We start from the raw sequence: 9,473 nt of genomic DNA on the forward strand, positions 1-9,473 counted from the left end.
GGAAGTCTTTCCTGCAAAACCAGGGCTTTACAGGCATTTTTTTTTTTTTTACATTTATTTATTTATTATGTATACAGCATATATGACTGCTGGCCAGAAGAGGGCACCAGATCTCGTTACAGATGGTTGTGAGCCACCATGTGGTTGCTGGGAATTGAACTCAGGACCTCTGGAAAAGCGGTCAGCGGTCTTAACCTCTGAGCCATCTCTCCAGCCCCAGGCATTTTTTTTTTTATTTCATGGTGATGTTTTATTTGCATTTTGTATATTTGAGAATGCATACATCTTTTTAAAATTTGCTTCTTTTATTTTTGAGTTACAGTGACTTTAAAATTATTAGTATTAAATATTTATTTTACTTTATTTTGGCTTTTCGAGACAGGGTTCCTTTATGTAACTCTGACTGTTCTAGAACTCGCTCTATAGACCAGGCTGGCCTCAAACTCAGAGAGATCTGCCTGCCTCTACCGCCCAAATGCTGGGATTAAAGGCACGTGCCTCCGCAGAGGAAGGCAGATCTCTGTGGGTTTGAGGCCAGCCTGGGCTGCAGAGTGAGTTTTAGGAAAGGCACCAAAACTACACAGAGAAACCCTGTCTTGAAAAACAAAAACAAAAACAAAAAAAAAAAAAGGCATATGCCACCAGCACCTTAAAAATTATTTTAATTTCACTTGTTTTGCTGTTGAGTCTCAGATAATTCAGTAGGCTGGTGAACTCACCATGTAGCCAGGGCTGGCCTTGAGCACCTGATCCTCTTGATTCCACCTCACCAGTGTTTATTTGTGTGTTTGTGTGCATTCGTGTGTTATAGACATGCTTGAATACATACAGCACACGTGTGAGGTCAGAGGGCTGCTTTTGGGAATGGGCTCTCCTTCCCCCTTGTTGAGGCTGGGTCTCTGCGTACTCTAGCTGGCCAGCAGTGTCTGAGGGATGGACTTGTCTCCACCTCCCGTCTCACCGTGGGAGTGCTGAGATTACAAATACACACCGCCGTAGCCAGCGTTATATGTGGGTTCTGGGGACCAAAGGAGGCTCTTCAGGTTGTGCAACAAGTGCTTTTACCTTCCGCCATGGCCTTGTGAGGGTTGGTTCCAGAACTGACATGGGAGCTCTGGCACACTCTTAAGTTCGTGGCCTTGTTCTCCAGTGTGACTTAAAATAAAGGTGGAAGCGAATAGTCATGTCCAGTTTTGCAGAGGTTGTTTGGGCCAGTCCTCACATTTGTCTGCCGTTTTAGAGTTATGTGTCTCTATGCTGCTGTGTGAGTTGCCAGCCTCACTTCCATGGTGTCCAAGGCATGTAGTAGATTGCTTACAGTCATCACAATGTGGTTCTGTTTCCTTTCACAGGGTCTCCAAAAAGCCTAGGGAAATGAAAGGCAAGAAAAGCAAAAAGATTTCTCTGAAATACACAGCAGCCAGACTACATGAAAAGGGAGTTCTTCTGGAAATTGAGGACCTCCAAGTAAATCAGTGAGTGTTTCCTTTTTATGTTCACATGTATGTGCTAGTGTCTGTGCATGTGTGTGTGCGTGTGAACATGGAGGCCAGTGTCAGGTGCCCTCTTCCTCTTCACCCTATCTTCTGAGGCACGGTCTTTCACTGAATCTGGAGCTCATCAATTCCACTAGGCTTCTGGCTGGCAAGCCCCCGGGCTCTGCCTGTGTCCACCATCTCCATCCCCAGTGCTGTGGTCACAGGGATGCACTGCTGGGCCCAGGTTTTTTGGTTTTTGTTTTGTTTTGTTTTTTGAGACAGGGTTTCTCTGTGTAGCTTTGCGCGTATTCCTGGAACTCACTCTGTAGCCCAGGCTGGCCTCGAACTCACAGAGATCCGCCTGCCTCGGCCTCCCAAGAGCTGGGATTAAAGGCGTGCACCACCACTGCCCAGCCTGGGCCCAGGTTTTTGCATGGATGTTGGGGATCTGAACTTGAGGTCCTCATGCTTGGGCAGTAGCACTTTTCCTGTGGAGACATTTTCTCCCGTATTTCCATTTTAACTTTGTTTTAGAAACTTTTTTTTTTTTTAAATTTTGAATTCATCCCATTGTTATCTTATTGTTCTTACTTCTCTTTCTGGGGGCTTTTAAAATATATTTTATGTATTATAAAAATATATGTTTTTAATGTACAGAGCTATGTTTTACAAACAGTTCATTAACCTGGCAATAAAAGAGAATGCATTTTTAAAACTAGGTTTATTTTATATGTGTGCATACACATACACATAGTATATATCTACATGGAGGTCAGAGAACAACTTGCAGAAGTTGGGTCTCTCCTTATACCATGTGGGTCCCAGGGGTGGAACTCTAGTAATCAGGCTTGAGGACAGGTGCCTTTATTCCCCAAGAGTTTGCCACCTGAGAACAAATTTCTTGTTCTCATTTGTCCCAGGCATGTTGACACCAGTGTGTGTATACACCTCATCATAATCTTGCAGAAAGCTATTCTTTCATTTTCTGTGTCTGACCAAGACATACTCTTAGGTACTGTTCTACTGCTGTGACAAAACACAATTGCCACAGCAACTTATAAAAGGAAGCATTCATTTCAGAGGGTTAGTCCATGATCATCATGGCAGGGAAATTGGCAGCAGGTAGGTAGGGATGGCATTGGAGAAGTAGCAGAGAGCTCATCTGAGCCACAGGTAGTAAGCACACAGAGAGAGCAAGACTGGGCCTGCTGTGGGCTTTGACATCTTAAAGCCAGTGGCACACCTCCTCCAACAAGGCCACACCTCCTAGTCCTTCCCAAACAGTTCCACTTACTGGGGCCCAATCATTCAAATGTATGAGCCTATGGGAGCCATTCTCATTGAAACCACCATGCATGCCCACAAAAAGCATTCGCCTTATTCCACATAGGGATCAGCTGCCTCCTTTCCAGAAGCCCAGCTGGCTTTACCCCTGGGTCAGAACAGTTCAGGTCTCTGACCCAGTGTCCTCTGGCAGCCCTGGCCTGCATTGTTAGAAAGAACACATTGAGCTTGGACTGCCGACCATCCCTTCCTTTGTTCCAGAAGGTTCTTAGCTCTTCTGATTCTGAAATATGTATGACTGACTGACCTTTGAAAGTAGGGCAAAGCATGAGAGAGAGGCACCTGGGACTCCATGAGCTAAAGGGAAACTCTTGAGGTAGTAAACTTCCTTCTATGCTTTTGTTCAGAGAAAGGCAGTCTGTCTGCTGTGTGCCTAAGTAATCTACCTCACTTTTTGAACATGAATTAGGATATTGTTGGTTGTCACGTATTCAACTTTTATTGATAATTCTGTATTATGAGACATTTTCATACTTTTTGAAAGCATCTTTGAGCTGGGCAATGGTGGTTCATGCCTTTAGTCCCAGCATTCAGGAGGCAGAGGCAGGCAGATCTCCAAGTTCGAGGCCAGCCTGGTCCTACAGAAGGCGTTCCAGGACAGCCAGGGAAACACAGAGAAACCCTATCTTGAAAATCCAAAAAAAGAAAAAAAGAAAGTATCTTTTATAATGGCTATGTATTTCCTATCTTGATCTAGTTTAGAGCACTTAATTATACTTTTATCATATTGCTGTAATCTTGACACTTACAATCAACCAGTGCTTGCATTAAGCCATGTGAGGGGCCATCTTTTTTGAGATGGTTCCTGGCTATGCTGCTCAGGCTGATACTGAATTAACGACTCAATAATCTTCCCGCCTCACTCTTCTGCACATTTAGGACTATAGGTACACAGCATCTTGCTCAGTTTTTGTTTTGTTTTGTGGTGAGAGAGCCTCACTGTAGCCCAAGCTGGCCTCAAGTCCTCCCTTAGCCTTTGCTGTGCTAGGATTACAGGCATACATTGCCACTCTGTGTTGTGGAGTAATCTTTTTGTACACTGTGAAGAAATGTCACTCTGATTGGTTTAGTAAAAAGCTGAACAGCCAATAGCTAGGCAGGATTTCTAGGCACAAAGAACACTGGGAAGAAGAAGGGCAGGGATGCGAGGAGATATGGAGGAAGCAGAAAAGCAGGATGGATAGTACGTAGATTAGGTAAACGAGCCTGGAGCAGCACATAGATTAATAGAAATGGGTTAATTTAAGTTATAAGATCTAATTAGAAACAAGCCTAAACTGTAGGCTAAGCTTTCATAATTAATAAGAAATGTCTATGTTATTATTGAGGACCTGATGATCCTGACAAAAAATCCGCTTACAAAATGTGTACACTGTGTGAAGGTATATTGCTGTGATTGGTGTAATAAAAAGCTGAATGGCCAATAGCTAGACGGGAGAGATGGGTGGGATTTCTGGGGGGAGGAAGAAGAGGAGGAATCTAGGTACTCAGGAGAAACCAGAAGACACGGAGATGAAACAGGAGGTGAAAGATGGAAGAGAGGTAACACCACGTGACAGAACATCGATTAATATTAATATTAAATATTAATTTGAGTTATAAGAGCTAGTTAGGAACAAGCCTTAGGAAAAGGCCGAGCTTTCATAATTAATAAGAAGTCTCCGTGTCATTATTTGGGAGCTGGTTGGTGCGACAGAAAAAAGAGTCACTACAACTCTGGGCCATGATTGCTTTTTAAAATAATAGATGCCTACAAATTGATTTTCTGATCAAAGAGTGCTTTTTAAAAACTATTACAGAAACACATGGCATGCAGTTCGCATTGTAACCATTTTCAAGGGTGTAGTTCAGTGTTCGCAGGTAGTTCTGCCAGATCACTGGGAGGTTTTCATCTTGCTTGACTCGCCCCCTGTTTCTCTCTAGCCAGCCTCTGGCAGCCACCATACTCTCTATGGTCTTTGCTTTTGACTGCATTAGTTACCTCACATAAGTGAAGCCATGTACTCTTTATCTTTTGTGACTGGCTTGGACATTCACTTAGCATGCTGTCCTAGAGATTTAACCACATGACAGGATTTCCTTCATTTTTAGTTTGAAGGCTGAATAATATTCCATTGTCTGTGTGTACCACATTTTGTTTCTCATTCATGCCCTGGTGGACAGGCACTGTTTCCGCTCTAAGCCATTGTGAAAGACATTGCTCTCAAGTCTTCCGGTGTATGCCCAGAGGTGGGGTGGAGGACCATGCGGACACTCACGTTTCGACTGTAGGAAGACTGCAGTACTGTTTTCCACAGTGATCGCAAAGCGTGCTGATACATTCTGGCCACAGTAGTTTCAGCAGGGCCAGTACGAGCGGGAGAGTGCTCATGCCGCTGCTCCTACTGTCAGTGCGTAAAGCAGTTCATAGTTTCAGACACTCTGTCAAGGCTGGAGAATGCTCAGCAGTGAAGAGCACTTGCCACTCCTGCAGAGGACCTGGGTTCCATTCCCAGCACCCAGGCCAGACAGCTCACAGTCGCCTCTGACTCCAGCTCCAGGGATCCAGTGCCTCTTCTGGCCTCCATATACACGCATGCTCACACACAGACATAACATACATACACATACATTTCTTTCTTTTTTTAAAAATTAAAATTAAAAGTGTTTCCTCATGGTACGTGTTTCTTAGATTTCTGATTGAGGTGTTGTTTTGGTTTGGTTTGGTTTAGTTTTTGGTTTTTCAAGACAGGGTTTCTCTGTGTAGTCTTGGCTGTCCTGGAACTCACTCCATAGACCACTGTCCTCGAACTCACAGAGATCCACCTGCCTCTGACTCCCAAGTGCTGGGATTAAAGGTGTGAGCCACCACATCTGGCTCCTTTTTCTCCTTTCATCACTAACTTTCTATAGTAGCTTCAGGGGAGAGCCCCCTGGCATCACCATTTCAGGCCATTGGGGCATTCCCCACGGGTCCTCTTTGAACAGAATGCAAGTGCTTCAGAGGGAGGTGACCATTTCTCTCTCCAGCTCTCAAAGCAGAGGGCATGGCAGGATGTCCTGCCCATGGTGCCTCCCCTGCAGGAGAACTTTGGTCCTGTACCTTCTACCAGGCACCCCTGATGCCCCCGCCCCCACTTCCAAGGATCATTACCTAAAGATGTAAAGCTCACCCATATGGTGTTTGTTGTGTTTCAACAGGTTTAAAAACGTTATCTTTGAAATCGGTCCAACAGAAGAAGTTGGAGACTTTGAAGTGAAAGCCAAGTTCATGGGAGTTCAAATGGAGACTTTCATGTTGCATTATCAGGTGGGTACGCGTACGCGCACAGGCTCGGACCTGAAGCTCTCTGATGGGGTGGGAGAAGAAGATAAGCAGGCCCTTTGGGGAAGGCTGCCTGCGTTCAAAGGGCTCAGCGCCTGGTTGATGGGAGAAGCCAAGGGTCTGGGGAGTCGGGCATGGCCTGTGCCCTCTGGGAGCTCCCTAAAGTGCATGAGCTTCGGAGCGCATTGGTACCCGAAGCTTCACTCAGAGCGCCCTGAACTGAACTGGTGCCTGGCCCTGACAGAAGTGCCTGACTATAAGTGTTAACAGTGTGAAAGTGTATGCTCCTCAGCACTTGAACTTTTTCCTCATTTGCATTTGATATGGATACTTTTGTTAGGTGTATTACTGAAAATAATGTGGATAAGTTGCATCTTTGTAAATCAGAATCACATTTTAAATTCAAAATGAAATGTGTAGTGACTTGTTTTATAACATATTATCCCTAATTTTTATTTTTAAGTATCTTCATTTTTTGTTTCCTGGTGCTCAAGTTGGACCCATAGGGACTTGTGCTTGCTAATTAAGCAAGCAGTGTCCAACTGAGCTCAATTTCCAACCCCAAATACCTAATTTGGGGAAGTGGTAGGAGTCTCATGTAGCCCAAGCTAGCCTCAAATGCACTATGTAGTTGAAGCTGGCCTTGAACTCCTGACCCTCCTGTTTCTCCTAAATGCTGGGATTATAGATATATGCCACTATGCCTAATTACCTAAATATCTGTTTTGCACATTAAAAAATATCTACCCAGTGGGGATGGTGGCACACAACAATAATCCTAGCACTCAGGATGCAGAGGCAGGAGGATTCAGAGTTTGAGGCCAGCCTGGACTTCTTTGTGCATTCCAGGTCAGCCTATATAGTGAAAGCCATCTTCAAAATCCAAGGCCAAAAATAATCAGAAAATTGAGAGGATTCATAAGCGATATCCAGACCCCTCTAACTTGGTGTGTGTCACCTAATAGGCCTCTTAGTTTTTATTGATTGGTTTGTTGTTCTTGTAGTGCTGGGAGTCAGACCTAGGGTCTCGCACATGCTCTGCTGCTAAACTGTACTTATCTATGTCCTATCCCTGCCCTGCTTCACACTGCTGTGATCTAGCAAACCAGGCTAATCCCTTTCTCTTAACCTCTAAACTCTTAAAACAGTATGTCTTAGTCATCTCCATTTCCTCGGAGCATTTAGACTTCTGCACGGGATGCTCTCCCCTCACATAATTGGGCTGCCCTTCCTCTCCTCCCTGCCTGCCTTCTGCCTCCAGCAAACAGTGAGCATTTGTGCGTGCATCGTCTCCCCTGCAGCCTTTCCCCGTAGCCACATGGGTGCCTCTTCCCTTGCCTCAGCAGCTCAGAGAGACGTCCTCTGTTGATGGTGTGAGCTGATTCACTTCCCTGCCACCCCCGAAACTGTGAACTCTTAAAACAGTATGTCTTAGTCATCTCCATTTCCTCGGTAACCAGTGGTCTCTCCAAGCATATTACTTAAATAAATGAGAAAGGATTTCATCATACACTGTGACTAAGAACTACTGCATACAACCCCTTACCCCATGGGTCTCACCATGTATGTAGAGGCTAACGAGTCTGCCAAAGAAACAAACACTTATGCTCAGATTCATTAAACTTGTCTGGCTCACAGGTGCATGGGGTTAGTTAGGCAAAGAGGACACACCATGATCCCCATCCTCACGACACTGCGGTCCCTTCGTGCCCTTTGACCCCGGCTTTCTCATCACCACTCTCGGAAGTTTAGCAGTCGAGACACTGTGCTGAGAAAACAACCTGTGTGAGGTCTGGGCCAGCTTTTCTGACGGCCGTGCCACCCAACACCATTGAGTGTCAGCAGCTCCTCCTTAAAGCTCAGATCATCTCACCTTACCGGACTTTCGGGATGCCTTGAAAAGATGCTGTGCCATGTGCCTGAACAATGCCTTGCACAGGCGAGGCATTCAATGAACGTGTGGTTTTGTTTTGCTTGCCTTTACGGTAGAAAATGGTTCTCATGTGGAGTAGAAGTCCGAGTCTGTAGGGCTGGGGCTGCACATCGGAGAGTACATGTTCAGTATTCAGAGGCCCTGGGTTCAGTCTCCTAAAAACAAGAGTCCGGGAGATCATGGAGCTGGAGACGCAGCTCTCAGTTGGTAGAATGCTTGTTTGGCACGCACAAAACCCTGGGTTTGGTCCCAGCACTGTGGAAACTGAGTGTGGTGGCACATACCCATTATCCCAGACGTGGAGACGGTGGTTTGAGGCCACCCTGTGCCGAATAAGACTGTGTCTCAAAAAAAAAAAAGAAAAAAGAAAAAAGAAAAAAAAAAGATTCTAGTAGGTCCTGAAACACTATCAGCCATTCTCATTTTCAGCCATTAGCAGATTTCACCATGGATTGAAATGTCTTTGTTTTTTCCACGGGTACTAATACTTCTAACCTACAGCTGAAGTGGAATGGGGAAATGTCATTGTAACTTCTGAAATAAGGCTTAAATGTACCTATTTTAACTGAACATACCTTGCCATGTTTACTATGAACTAAATGACTCCTTAAGACCTAGTTAGCCTGAAGGTTGCGGGCTAACCAGCCAGCTCCCCCTGTTGCTGCAGCCCTGGGGTGATTGTGTGGTGGGAGACTCTGCACTGGGAACTTCATCTGACGCATAAGGCCTGTCTCACGCCTCCTGGCTCCTCCTTCACGGCGACCTTCCTTTTCTTGTTCCAGATCTGACAGTGAAAATGTTCTGTTTTGTCTTCAACAGGACTTGCTGCAGCTACAATATGAAGGGGTCGCAGTCATGAAGTTATTCGATAGAGCTAAAGTAAACGTCAACCTCCTCATCTTCCTTCTCAACAAGAAGTTCTATGGGAAGTAACCGGTCGTTTGCTGCCAGCCCATAAGAATTCAAAAGGACAATGCCTCACCTCTGCCTTTCTAGGATCCTCCATTACTCCTTGGAAGCAAAGACCTTGTCCAGTGGTGTCGCAGTCTCACACTCCTGAAGCCCATGTTTAAGTCCTCTCGCTCCGACAGGACATTCAGTGCCCTCTTTAATAGTGAAGTTGTATTTCAGGCTTCATCTTACACACACACACACACCCCACCCCCACTTCTCTCTTTTTCTTTCATCCTGTAGGAAAGAGTGGAGCCCCACCCAGCCCCTTCCTGTTAGGTCTCCTAAGTGGTAATGGCTACTTTGTAAACGTTGGTGTTTGTTTTCCTTAGCAATAGGATGGTGGGATTCAAATTCTTGTTTAGAAGTCAAAGCTGTCAGGTGAACAGCGGACATGCGCATCAGACTCACGGTTAAGTGTGGCCCATGATGGCCCATGAGTCACGGTTAAGGATAGCCCATG

At 45.3% G+C, this 9,473-nt stretch overlaps 1 protein-coding gene across 1 annotated transcript in view; it reads left to right on the top strand.

The window, feature by feature from the left end:
- The window catches only part of Iqgap1 (IQ motif containing GTPase activating protein 1), a 100,431-nt gene extending 91,218 nt beyond the window's left edge, over nt 1-9,213 (top strand). The window contains exons 36-38 of the mRNA XM_059272370.1: nt 1,353-1,475; nt 6,003-6,111; nt 8,879-9,213. Coding sequence (XP_059128353.1) covers nt 1,353-1,475; nt 6,003-6,111; nt 8,879-8,992 — 346 coding nt within the window. The 3' untranslated portion in view covers nt 8,993-9,213. The remainder of the gene's footprint in view (nt 1-1,352; nt 1,476-6,002; nt 6,112-8,878) is intronic.
- The last annotated feature ends 260 nt before the right edge of the window (nt 9,214-9,473 follow it).

Source organism: Peromyscus eremicus, chromosome 1 (genome assembly GCF_949786415.1).
Source record: "Peromyscus eremicus chromosome 1, PerEre_H2_v1, whole genome shotgun sequence".
In the NCBI taxonomy this organism is placed as follows: Eukaryota; Metazoa; Chordata; class Mammalia; order Rodentia; family Cricetidae; genus Peromyscus; species Peromyscus eremicus.